Below are 12,350 nucleotides of genomic sequence, written 5' to 3' on the forward strand. Positions count from 1 at the left end.
TGAACTTGCGTGCGAAGTGTTTTTAAAATTCTATAAAAAGCAAACGAAGTTCGAAAATCATGAAACTTGTTGAGAGGTCGTGATATCGTATATGGAGGCTATGATAAAAATTTTAGAAGATTTCGTGCATATTGTCACGTACGATGCTTACAAACCAGGACATCTCGACATGTGACACATACGATATCACGATATCGTATGTAGTAGATGTCCTGGTTTGTAAGCATCGTATGTGACAATGTATATGAAATCTTCTGAAATTTTTATCATAGCCTCCACATCCGATATCATGACATCTCAACAAGTTTCATGATTTTCGGACTTCGTTTGTTTTTTATAGAATTTAAAAACACTTTGCACACAAGTTCGCGGTCATGTTTCGTGAACAAGATGTCCGAAATTTTGGGTCCGTTCCTGGATACGGCCTCACACTACACTCAGTAACATGACTATCATTTTTTAATTATTAAATTCTATTATTCGTATCACGTGCAGTTCAAATTTATATTTTTCAAAAAAATTCAAGTAAACGAAATAAAGTAACTAAATATATCAAAAAACCAAAAAAAATCTCCAAATTCTAACGAGGAGTTCCTGGTACTCTAAAAGGGCTGCACAAAAAATTTAGAGGCCAAAAACAAAAAATAACTTTGCCGAGCGCTGAGACATGGCAGTCGGCGAAGGGGGTCTTTGCCGAGTGCCAAAAATAAGGCGCTCGGCAAAGAGGATTTTTGAATTTTTTTTAGAAATTTCCTCTTTGCCGAGTGCCTTCACAGGGGCACTCGGCAAAGATATTTCAAAAAAAAATTGAATCTTTGCCGAACGTCGTGTCAGGGGCACTCGGCAAAGTATTTTCAAAAAAAAATCTTTGCCGAGTGCCTAGCAGCCGGCACTCGGCAAAGAAGGACGTGGCCGACCACCGTTACGCGGGGCAGCCTATGCCGAGTGCCGCGCTTTTGCCGAGAGCCTAGCACTCGACAAAGAAGTCATTTGCCGAGTACAATTCTTTGCCGAGTGTCCGATTTTTGACACTCAGCAAAACAGTTTACACTCGACAAAGGCCCTGTTTCCAGTAGTGAACCCCAAACCACAGTACATAAAATGGCATTCAAAGAAGAGGTGCTTATTTATCTTTCTCTTTTCTTTTTTTTTGGCAAAGCAACACTTTCCACGTAGAGCCTTATCGATTGCGTTTGGCTAACTTTTTTTTTGTGTGTTAGAATCACTTCTCTTCAGAATATATCAGAAGTGATGTTTTTGTTTAACTTCTAAGGAGGAGCTTCTAGTGAATCAAAGCCGAATAAATTGATTTCGCCCTTTGGGCCCAAGTTCCGGGAACACATCTTGATCTTGTTCTTGAGTAAGCCTAATATTAGCAATCCAAGAAAGAAGACCGTTCCAGACTGTTAATTTAGGTCCATTAAATCACGTCTTTGAAATGTTTAGAGGAGATCTACTAAAGAACTCAGATGCGGTATGTTGTTTGTAGCTAAGATGTATAAGCAAGGATAGTGTTCCTTCAGAGGAGAGTTTTCTAACTACTTACTCCCAGAATCTCACTTGGGACCTACCATTAATTGTGAAGGATCCAAAATGAAGAAAGTATTGTTTCACATTCATAAGATCGCTGTCCTAGAAATATGAGTCCTTACTTTTCCAAAACGCCTGAGATAGAGTCTTCGAGTTTAAATACATTTTTTCCAAATTAACTACCTGTAGTAACTTGAAAAACCATTTACCAGGAGGTACAGATGATGCATCAAATAGATGAACAATACATAATGTGCTAGCTTCGAATTGTTGGGCTAATAATAATAATATAATGCATGCAATGCTTATACTCCATTACACAGAGATGCTGCCACCACTCGTCTAGTAGCACTTGGGTAGCCAAAGCCAAGGCTGCAAGGCAGCTAAACTGTCTCGTGGGCCGTGTCTGGACTGTGGGACCCCGACGTCGCCGCGGCGCCGAGCCAGCGCGCGAAGGCGTCGAGCGTGCCGGCGTCGGCGCGGTAGTGGCGCTGCGTGAAGCGCGCCAGGTCTGCCCAGGTGAAGTCCGGGTACCCCCGCGGCTGCTCCTGCTCGCGTGCGGCAACGGCTAGGAGGCGCGGCGGCGGGCGCACCACGCGGTCCTCGCGCGGGCAGAGGAAGAAGACCAGCGACCGGCGCTCCCGCTCCCGGTGCACCACCGCGCGGTGGAGGCAGCTCCGGTACCGCCCATTCGACAGCGCCTGCACGCATACCACACGCAAGACTGCAAGAGATCAAAATTCCGTAAGAAAACGCGACCTGTTTTATCGCGCATGCCCTTACAATCGGTGCTGGTGACCGTAGGATAGAGATAATCGGCCGTGGATGTGCATGGAGCGATGGAATGGATTGCAACTGTGACAAAAAAAAATGCCAGAACGCAACGCGACGAAAGGAAAATAGCTGGGACTGGGAGGCCAGGAGGGCGACGTGCAGTCTGGACGCACGCACTGGCGCACTGCGCTGCAAGTAAGGGGCCGTTTCGACTCATAACATTTCGGTCACATCGAATATTTGACATATACATGGAGTATTAAATATAAATCAATTACGAAATTAATTACATAACTTACGACTAATTTACGAGATAAATCTTTTAAGCCTAATAGTTCATGATTTAACAATGTGATGCTACAATAAATATAGGTTAATGATAGATTAATTAAACTCAAAAATTCATCTCAAAAATTAGTCTTCATTTATGTAATTGATTTTATAATTAATCTATATTTAATACTTTTTATTAGCATCTAAATATTTAATGTGACATAAATTTTACGAGAGATCGAAGAACCAAACAGCCGTAGGGCGGACTGTCGATATGCGGCTGCTTCGTCTTGGTCACAGTGCCAGACAGGCAGTAGGACAAGCAGAGCCACCACCGGCGCCGAAACTAGCTTTAGGAAAACAACGACGTCAGAAATCGGGGCAGCGTGGCTACTGCCGGCCACCACCGCTTGCGTCCAGCGTGCTTGTCCGGCTACGATCGAGCTACCACCGTCCAAAATGGACAAGCTAGCGTCCGATGGACGCAAAAAAGAAAGGACTCTGTAGCCATTTTCAATGCCCCGATGGAGGGCATGGATCATGAAAGAGACAACTAACACCACCACCCGGGTGTTTTGGGCGTAGGTTCGCACTAAACTTTCGGCAGCCGTGATGATGCCGCTTGAAGTGCAGTGTATACACGGATAGATGATATATGACTATATCTAGAGGTTTCATGTGAAATAAGACCGCTGACTTGGATGTACTATAAACTCTTGCTTCTAATTATGTTTACAAGGTATTTCAAAGAGACGAGTAACACCACCACCTAAGTGCTTTGGGCGTAAGTTCGCACTAAACTTTCGGCAGCCGCGATGCCACTTGAAGTGCAATCTATACACGGATAGGTGATCTAATACTATATCTAGAGGTTTCATGTGAAATAAGACCGTTGACTTGGATGTACTATAAATTCTTGCTTCCAATTTCGCTTACAAGGCATTTCAAGTCTGTCAAAATCAAACTTTAGAATCTTTGACTAATAGTTTTTAATTATTGTAATATAAACTTGATAACATTAGATTTATAACCAAGCATACTATCCAATAACCATAAAAGAGAGTACCACCGTGTATATTGTTCATAGTTGGTTGAGAGAGACGGGTACATGTGCTATTCGACTAATGATCAAAGAGTTGTTTCCAATATATGGGCACATATAATACTTTCTTCATTCCACAAATTAAGACATTTTGGCTTATCTAGATACATAGATTTTGCTAGCTATGTATATAGTAAAAACAATGTATCTAGAAAAGCTAAAACATCTTATAATTTGGAATGGAGGGAGTAGTTAGGATCTATTTGTATTAGATTTTTGGATTCTGGACATAGTTGTAGGTGACCATTATCTTTAAATAGTAGGGTGGGAGTGGACAGTTGGATTCTCATAATTCGATGGTTTGACGATTATAAAAAAAAACTCTATAACCTGGCTACTAATTTAAATTTTATTCTCGTGCTTGGAAGATCCATATATGGCCTCAGTATGGCTAGATTTCAACCAGATTAACACAATCAGATATCGTCTTATTTTCTCCCTTAATGAACTGCACAACATCTACTTTCTCCAGCTCTTCCTACCCTTTGTTTTTTTAAACACTTGGAATGGTTGTCTCAAGCGAGTGATAAGAGTAGTAGAGTAGAAGAAGTTGGATAAAACTTCCCGTCCCCGTGTGCGACTTATCAAACTAGTAGCTAGCAGTACCCTGCAGCTTTTCTAGAAAGTGAGCCAGTACAACTGAACGCAGCGCCACTATATACGTGACACGTGGAGACACTGCCACGGCTCATACACGTGCGTGCATCGGTTTCGCAAAATGATGCCAGTAGTGAGGCAAATACGACGTCTGGAGCGAGATCGACCTGCAGCGTGCCGACGTCGTACCGCATGCTTGTTTCGCGCGTACACCTTAAAATAAAAAACGTAACGTACCATGAATGTGTCGCCGATGCTGACGACGAGCGCGCCGGGCCTCGGCCGCACGGTCCGCCACTCGCCGTCCACGAGCACCTGGAGCCCGTCTACGTCGCCGTCCTGCAGCAGGACGGTGAGCGCCGACGGGTCGCAGTGAGGCCCCGTCCCCAGCGTCCGCTCCGGCTCCGGGCACGGTGGGTAGTAGTTGCACCTCATGATGGAGCTGCCGTCGGCGAAGAAGTCCCGGTAGTAGCTCCGGCCCACGCCCAGGCTCACCCCTATCACCTCCATTATCGTCAGCGACACCTCCTTCATCGCGTTGCAGTAGTCCTGATACACCACCCTGCAGCATGAATATGTATGCCGTATGCGTGCATCCATGCATGCATGTTACATACACTCGTGTCATATACATGGTATATATACAAGTGATCGAAGATGTACAAAGCAGGTTTATAGAGATGTAAAGTCGCATGGAGGAGTAGATGTTTACCCTAAGGGTTTGAAGTCGCTTCCTAGCGTGGAGGTGAAGTAGTCCACGACAACATGGCTGCCGGATGTCCGGCGGTCACGGTGGCCGAAGGAGAGCGTCTCCTTCCAGGGCAGATTGGCCGTGAAGCGGTCTGCGTGCGCGACGGTGTAGCCGGTCACGTTCCCCGGAGCGCGGCTGGCGCTCTGCTTCGTGGCGAGCGGCAGGCGGAAGAAGTCGGCGGCGCCATCGAGCGCGGCACGAGCAAGTGTGGGGTCCAGGCCGTGCCCGGTCACCTGGAAGAGCCCGTGGCTCGAGCACGCCCCGGAGACCTGCTCGGCGGCGCGGCGAATCCCGGCGCAGTCACCGCGCATGGCGGCGCCGACGTCGACCACCGGCGCGTCCAGCTCCCTCCCCGCTGAGGCCAGAGTTTCGGCGTGGGACCAGACGAACGGGTCCGGGATCTTTAGCTGGCCCCAGAGGTTGTTGACAGCAGCGGCGTTGTCCTTGTCGTCGGCAGGAGAGACGGGGAGGACTACCCGACGATCAACTTCCTTGCCCAGGCGGTCACTGCCGTGATGTGGGTTCTCTGGCATTTTGTTCAGGAGGTACGGGGTAATGTTCGTGGCTGTGGTTCAGGAAGTGGTTTGCAAGTGTGTGTGTGAGAAAGCCTCCTGAACATGTATAGCTATATGTAATGGGTTGGAAAGCTTGAGGCTTCTGAGCAAGTGTGTCCTCGTCGTATCTAAGCGCGGATCGGAGGGAGACATCCTTTGGATGCAGACGATTTGGGCCTCTTTGGTTAGATGGGACTACTGAGTAGTCTTTTCATTTTAGTCCCGATTAGTCCCTAATTTGCTAAACAGGGGACTACTAAAAGAACTAAAGTGGGTTTGGGTTGTAGTCTCTTGAGGGGTGGTTATTTGGAACTACTGATCCAACTTGACACCCCATGCCCCCCCCCCCCCCCCCCGCCTCCTTCCACAACCGCGGCGAGCGCTTCACCGGTCCGCGCTGGATCAACGGCGGGGAGTGCTTCACCGAGCGCCTCGTCGCACTCGCCTACGTCGCCGCGGACCCCGCGCGTGAGCAGGCGCGACCGTGCTGCCCTTCCTAGCCCGCACGGCTCTGGTTGGAGCAGGGCCGCCGCTGCCATGGCCACTCGTGCCATGTCCCGTGTGGGGCTGGGCATGGGCCCCATGCTCGGTGCCGCGCCGCCGCAGGCCAACGACAGGCACCCCTTTGTGTGCCGTCCCCGTCCGCCTCCCTACGAACAACAACAGCCGTCTCCATGGCCTCTGTCCAAAGGAAGAAGAAGGGTATTTTAATCTTTGTGTAGCAGCTTTAATGCCATTTAGTCCTCTCTAATCCCTGGAACCAAACAGGGTAGGAGACTAAAATTTAGTCCATGTTTTAGTCTCTAGTCCCTGGACTAAAGAACCAAATAGGGCCTTGGACCCGTGTGGTTGGGTGGGTCCACTTCCTGCAAAACACGCATCTCAACAATTCAAGTAACGTTAGGGAGGCAACATAGGCGGTGTTCGGCTGAGCTACAAGCCGGCTTGTTCGGCTTCTTTTTTCAGCCTGAGCAGTGTTTTTCTCTCACAACATTCTAGCATAAACAGTGTTTTCCAGCCTGAACAGTGAAACATTCGTACCAGCCGAAAACTGCCATAAGCGAGCAGTGTCGGAGGAAAAAGAAACAAAAAAAACTCCTTTGATCATTCATTCCCCATGGAGATCGGAGAGAATTAAGGGGAAATTTTGTTCATTTTTGTCTTGATCTCCTCCAATTCTCATAGGGAATAGGTGTATTCAAACTAGCGCTTAAGATATGGCGAAGTCGACGTTGACGGTCACTGCATCACAAAATCGAACCGTCCACATGTACATAAAAACAATAAAGACATGATTATCACCATAGCAATGGCGGACGCATGAAACTTTTTTAGGTGGGACGAATTTAACTATACAGGTTAAATCCAAGACCTCCCTCCTTCTCTTTCAGCCTCTAGGCCAGCCCAAGATGCCTCCTGTTACCTCTCCCGCAGGCCCAGTGCACCATCCGGCCCAGCGCTGCGCTCCGCGGCCCAGCGGGGCTGAGCCCGCGCGACGCCCGCGCCCTTTCCCTGTCTCGCTGACAGCAGGCCCGGCGCTCTTTCTCGCTGATGAGGCGGTCCCACCGGTCAGCCGGCGTCGTCTTCTCCCTTGTGACCGAGCCGGACTCTGTTGGAGGGGAAATCCCACCACCAAAACGACTTCATTTTTTTAATACGGAGGAAGTATATAATTTCAAAGAGCCAAGGTTTCTTATCTTCTGCTTTTTTCACTCCCTAAACTATCCTGAAGCACTTCGTATCTCGCATGTGATCTGGATTTATGATTTGTGCTTATACGAGTTCGAAGAGCATTGGTGGCTTCAGATTTTAAGATGTATCGCATGCAATCCTACGGGTGCGTTTGCTAGTAAAAGAAAAAGAAAAACAATAAAAAAACGTAGGCCCCAGTGATCAGCACACAGGCGTGCAGCGCACATGCGAACGTAATCAACACAGCCAGCTAGCCGTTTCCATTTCCGGCCCTGCAATCCTGCACCGGCGCGAAAGCCCCCTCCACGGCCTCACCTCCACTCCGTCGATGGCCGCCTCTCCTTTACTCCTCAGTGCTCACGCCGTCCACAGTCTAGTGGCATCGGCTCCCGCATAAAGATCCATACCACTTGAGCAGCTAGCTCAAGGAAAGGAGGAGCCGAGGAGGAGAAGGCTGGAAGTGGAAGGGAGTGGATGCTCGGTAGATTCTTGCTTTAGCTGAGTTCTTGCTACCCGTGGATCTCTTTGGGAGTGGTGAACGGAGGATGGGGCGCGGCAAGATCGAGATCAAGAGGATCGAGAACTCCACCAACCGGCAAGTGACCTTCTCCAAGCGCCGGGCCGGACTGGTCAAGAAGGCCCGGGAGATCGGCGTGCTCTGCGACGCCGAGGTCGGCGTCGTCATCTTCTCCAGCGGCGGCAAGCTCCACGACTACTGCTCGCCCAGGACCTCGTATGTCCGCTGCTCTCTCTTTTTTTTTTTTGTCTTGTGCTTGTTTATTACAGAGTATCGTTCTTCTTTTCTTCCGCGTGCAAGGGAAACTGATCGCAAAGACGCAAATTTGGTTGATGGTAGGCTGTCCAGGATCTTGGAGAAGTACCAGACTAACTCCGGGAAGTTACTGTGGGATGAGAAGCACAAGGTGCCTGCCCTTCAGTTTCCGTTTTCTTTGACAATTTGTTTCGGTGGCACGAGCAGATTAATGATTCAAAAAATTAATATTTCAAATGTTTCAGATCCTGAGTGCAGAGATCGACAGAATCAAGAAGGACAACGACAACATGCAGATTCAGCTCAGGCCAGTATTTCTGAATTCTGATTCAGATTTGCTTCCAATTTCTAGCTGCGCGTGCACTTCACTAGTTCGCTGTTCGGTGTGTTCATGTTGTGATTGTGCTAGCATGTCCGTAACTTGTGATGGTGCAGGCATCTGAAAGGCGAGGACCTGAACTCCCTGCAGCCCAGGGAGCTGATCGCCATTGAAGAGGGTCTCCAGAATGGGCAGACTAACATGCGCGACAAGCAGGCAATCCTTCTTCATCTAGTTGCTCCTTAGCTTCTTAGTTGCTTGCAGCACGCAAGCCCGGCAGAATTCATTAGGCGAAGGTTTTGTTTCTTATGTTTCAAAAAAAAGGTTTTGTTTCTGATGTTGGTTTTATTCCACTGTTGCTGCAGATGGACCACTGGAGGATGCGCAAGAGGAATGTACGACCTCTAAACTTGAATCCTATCCTTTGTTTACATCCTGGAGTACTTCTTTTTCTCTGTCTTTTTTTTTTCTTTTCAAAGAAGTCGTTGGGTCTTTTCTTGAGTAAAAAAAAAGTTACAGCTCCTGATTCTTTCTTTCTTTTCTTTTTTTTTTTGGGCAGCTTTTGATCACTAATAGCCATTTGTGATTTGCAGGGGAAGATGCTGGAGGACGAGCTCAGGATGCTGTGTTTTAGGATGGTAATTCTCCCCTTCTGAATAGCAGTTAAAAGTTGAAACTTTGCTTGATCTTTCCTAGTTTCCTCCTTTCCACTCCTTATCATAACTTATCAGTATGCAATATTCTGAACAAATTCAATGTTCTGAGCTAACCGAAGAAACCTGAACTACCACGCTGAGCAAATTTCAAAGGGCATGAAAATTCTTATCTTAGGATTTCTAGTTGGAACACAATTATGCTCACCGATTGGTATTCAAGGTGATTTCTCAGACTTACCAACCCAAGACCAAACTAACCAGACAAGTTGAAGACGAAAATTGGTTTCCTTAGTGAAGTTCCTGTATTATTACCAACCCAACACCTGATGGTCTGCATATTGATTACTGAACCGCCTAAACCCGCTTTAGAAGTTCAGGCTTTGGTGAGGGTTAACCTCATTCTGCAATTGTTGAACGCGCAGTTCTCCTGCGCTGTTCGAGGAAAAAAAAAACTGCAGTTGCTGAAAGAAACCTAAAAGCTGATGGCTTGCTGAATTTTCCCCTTCCTGTTCCCAGCACCAACAGGCTGTTGATCTGAGCGGCGGCATGAGGGAGCTGGAGATCGGATACCATCAGGTCCAGCACGACAGGGATTTCACTTCCCAGATGCCGTTCACCTTCCGGGTGCAGCCCAACCACCCCAACCTGCACGAAGACGAGTAGCTACAGTCGTACAGCCTGCTGGACAGTGTTGTGCATGCCGCTCTGAACTGAAGCTCCTCACCTGCAGCTTCTTTCTTGCATTTCATCATTCAGCGTTAGCTGGGTATCTTTCTTTTCATGACAACCTGGATGAACTTTGGTGGGCCTCCAAATCGTGATGATGAGAACGTTAAGACTGAAATGTGCAATTAACTTTGTAGCCCATGCTTGCTTCATCTCTGTTCTGGTTGGTGATGATTGATGGAAAACAGAAGCAGCAGAAAATCGATGTGGATGTTGTTCATTTGCCAATTGAATATATTACAAAAGATGAATTTCAATCAATCAACAAACAGCAACACTTAGCTGCTATCTACACCCCTCTAATTCTTATCTAGTTTTTGCGATGAAACAGACGAATTTTGCCTGCTTCATCACCTCAGCATGTCCCCATTGTCGATGAACGGGGCCAACGGACCACTGAACGCCGGTGAGATGCTGAAGGTACTCCCAGCTTCGCTGAACATGGCGTTGTGCCCATATGGCAGCGGCCGGTCCGGCAGCTCTGGCACGTCCATGTCTCCCTCCAGCATCCTCACTGCGTCGCCGATGGTCGGCCGGAGCGCCACCATCACGTGCGCGCACAGGATTCCAATCAGCACGAACCTTTCCATGACCCCGCTCCGCGGGCTCTCGGCGGTGGACAGCGCCTCGTCGAGCACCTCCCTCGCGTGCCCGGCCTTGACGAGCGTCCACGCCCAGTCAGTGATCAACACGGGCCCCGCCGGCGCCGTCATGTCCAGCACGCGCCGCCCGCTCATGATCTCGAGCAGCAGCACGCCGAAGCTGTAGACGTCGCTCTTCTCCGTCAGCTGCCCATACAGCGCGTACTCCGGCGCCAGGTAACCGTGCGTCCCGGCGACGCGCGTCGTGAGGTGCGACTGCCCCTCGCGGCTCCTCCGGGCGAGGCCGAAGTCCGCCACGCGCGCGCGCATCTCGGAGTCGAGCAGGATGTTGGTCGCCTTGATGTCCCTGTGGTAAATCGCCGGCTTGACGCCGTAATGCAGGTACTCGAGACCCCTCGCGACGTCCATGATGATGCTCTGCCGCTGGGCCCAAGTCAACGGGGGCCGCTTCGCAGCCGCTTCCCTGTCCCGGAAGATGAAGTCCTCGAGCGCGCCGTTGGGCATGAAGTCGTAAACGAGGAACCTCTGCTTCCCTTCCTCGACGTCCTCGTCGGCGATGCAGCAGCCGCGGAGCGGCACCAGATTCCGATGCCTGAGATGGCTGATGATCTCCACCTCATTGGTGAACTCCTCGTCCCCGCCCTCCATGTCCGGGTCGAGCATCTTCTTGACGGCGACCAGGGACCCGTCCGCGAGCACGCCGCGGTACACGGCCCCGAACCCGCCGCGGCCGATGAGATTGCGCTCGGCGAAGCCACCCGTGGCCTTGGCGAGCTCGGCAATGTCGAAGAGGATCGATCCTGTGTTGGGCCGCGGGTGCGACCCGCCGCTCTCCGGACCCCTCCTCGCATATCTTGTGGTTCTTCTTCTTGCTATTGGCATGCGTTCGCTTCCTCCTCCAAAGAAAGAAGCCGAAGAGCGATGCGAGGAGCACGAATGCGATTGGGACGGTGGCGGCGTAGACGGCCACGTTGCTAGACTTCGACGGCGCGGGGGGAGGGGACGAGAGGCCAAGGCCAAGAGTGCAGGCGGCGGTGGGTGGGTAGGTGGGGCCGGCGGAGTTGGAGATGCCAGCGGCGTAGAGGACGGAGAGGTAGAAGCAGGCGCCCGACTTGCTATCGTTGGCCGCCGCGGTGGTGAGATGCGCGGTGGCGGCGACGCCGGCGCTGTAACAGAGCCTGCAGGTCGCCGACGAGGCGAGGTCGGGGCCGCAGGAGGAGTTGAGGGCCTGGACGGAGTCGTTCCCGACGGCGGCCGCGAACTCCGCCGCGGTGGAGACGCCGGCGCAGTAGGACGGGGTGATGGCGAACTCGCTCGGGTCCGGGAAGCATTCCGGCACCAGGGAAGAACCCGAGAGGCCCGCCGGCGCGGCGGAGACGAGGTCCGTGAAGCTCTGGATGCAGGCCGCGGAGGCCGCCGCGGACGGGAGGCGGAAGTTGCCCGTGGCGCGGAGGCGCTCGGCGAGGCCGATGCCGAACAGGGAGAGCAGCGTCTGGCAGCAGGCGGTCACGTTGGGCGCGGCCCCCGCGCACGGCGTAGGGTCCCATGGGAACGTCCGCACGTAGCCCAGGTCGAGCGGGCACGAATCCGCCGTCGCGTTCCCGCTGCCGTCCGCCGCCGCACCCGCCGGCGCCCGGAAAAGCAAGACGACGACGAAGAAGAACGGAAAAGGCCTGAGCATCGTCGGCGACGGCATTCCCGGGAGCGCTTGGTGCGCGGCCCGGCGGCTAGTGGAGGAGGTCTGCTTGACGTCGTGGCGGAGAGTGAGACAAGGAGTGATAAAATGGGGCGGCCAAGCTATTGCTTGCACAAGTTATCTATCCATCCTAAAATATTTGCGCGCGGTTTTTTGTGCGGTTCGTGAGTGTGACGGGTGGGGTCGGGTTGGTGGTTCGTGTGAGTTGGATTGAAGGCGACGTGGTTGGGGGAAGCGTCAAGCCGACTCGCCGGAAGGTCGAAGGAAACGAGTGGCGGAGCAGGTGGTCGAGGACTTGTGTGTTGT

The 12,350-nt window shown here is 51.0% G+C and overlaps 2 protein-coding genes and 1 pseudogene across 5 annotated transcripts; 1 reads left to right on the forward strand and 2 right to left on the reverse strand.

Moving 5' to 3' along the window:
• Window positions 1–1,653: 1,653 nt before the first annotated feature.
• On the reverse strand, window positions 1,654–5,607 carry LOC136517533 (gibberellin 20 oxidase 2-like). 2 transcript variants are annotated; one of them, XM_066511121.1, is made up of 3 exons: window positions 4,989–5,607; window positions 4,514–4,838; window positions 1,654–2,231 (listed from the first exon to the last, which is right to left on the reverse strand). In XM_066511121.1, the coding sequence occupies exons 1-3, from the start codon at window positions 5,558–5,560 to the stop codon at window positions 1,914–1,916; spliced, it is 1,215 nt and encodes a 404-aa protein (XP_066367218.1). In that variant the 5' UTR covers window positions 5,561–5,607; the 3' UTR covers window positions 1,654–1,913. The 2 variants fall into 2 exon arrangements, with proteins under 2 accessions (XP_066367218.1, XP_066367219.1); XM_066511122.1 differs by having other exon boundaries at window positions 1,949–2,254.
• A 1,939-nt stretch (window positions 5,608–7,546) lies between these two features.
• LOC136517536 (MADS-box transcription factor 4-like) lies at window positions 7,547–9,885 on the forward strand. 3 transcript variants are annotated; one of them, XM_066511126.1, is made up of 7 exons: window positions 7,555–8,006; window positions 8,091–8,196; window positions 8,291–8,352; window positions 8,481–8,580; window positions 8,730–8,759; window positions 8,958–9,002; window positions 9,537–9,885. In XM_066511126.1, exons 1-7 carry the CDS (start codon window positions 7,819–7,821, stop codon window positions 9,681–9,683), a joined length of 678 nt encoding a protein of 225 aa, XP_066367223.1. In that variant the 5' UTR covers window positions 7,555–7,818; the 3' UTR covers window positions 9,684–9,885. The 3 variants fall into 3 exon arrangements, with proteins under 3 accessions (XP_066367222.1, XP_066367223.1, XP_066367224.1); XM_066511127.1 differs by having other exon boundaries at window positions 7,559–8,006; window positions 8,130–8,196; XM_066511125.1 differs by having other exon boundaries at window positions 7,547–8,196.
• A 137-nt stretch (window positions 9,886–10,022) lies between these two features.
• Window positions 10,023–12,142, reverse strand: LOC136517528 (probable receptor-like protein kinase At1g11050; annotated as a pseudogene).
• Window positions 12,143–12,350: the final 208 nt, after the last annotated feature.

The sequence above is a fragment of the Miscanthus floridulus genome, chromosome 17 (assembly GCF_019320115.1).
Source record: "Miscanthus floridulus cultivar M001 chromosome 17, ASM1932011v1, whole genome shotgun sequence".
In the NCBI taxonomy this organism is placed as follows: Eukaryota; Viridiplantae; Streptophyta; class Magnoliopsida; order Poales; family Poaceae; genus Miscanthus; species Miscanthus floridulus.

Coding starts and splice junctions, on each gene's coding strand:
- LOC136517536 (XM_066511125.1), top strand. CDS start 7,819: ATGGGGCGCGGCAAGATCGAGATCAAGAGGATCGAGAACTCCACCAAC. Junction 8,353..8,480: donor AACATGCAGATTCAGCTCAG/GCCAGTATTTCT, acceptor GTGATGGTGCAG/GCATCTGAAAGGCGAGGACC. Junction 8,581..8,729: donor CTAACATGCGCGACAAGCAG/GCAATCCTTCTT, acceptor CTGTTGCTGCAG/ATGGACCACTGGAGGATGCG.
- LOC136517533 (XM_066511121.1), bottom strand. CDS start 5,560: ATGCCAGAGAACCCACATCACGGCAGTGACCGCCTGGGCAAGGAAGTT. Junction 4,839..4,988: donor AGCGACTTCAAACCCTTAGG/GTAAACATCTAC, acceptor TTCATGCTGCAG/GGTGGTGTATCAGGACTACT. Junction 2,232..4,513: donor GCATCGGCGACACATTCATG/GTACGTTACGTT, acceptor GTATGCGTGCAG/GCGCTGTCGAATGGGCGGTA.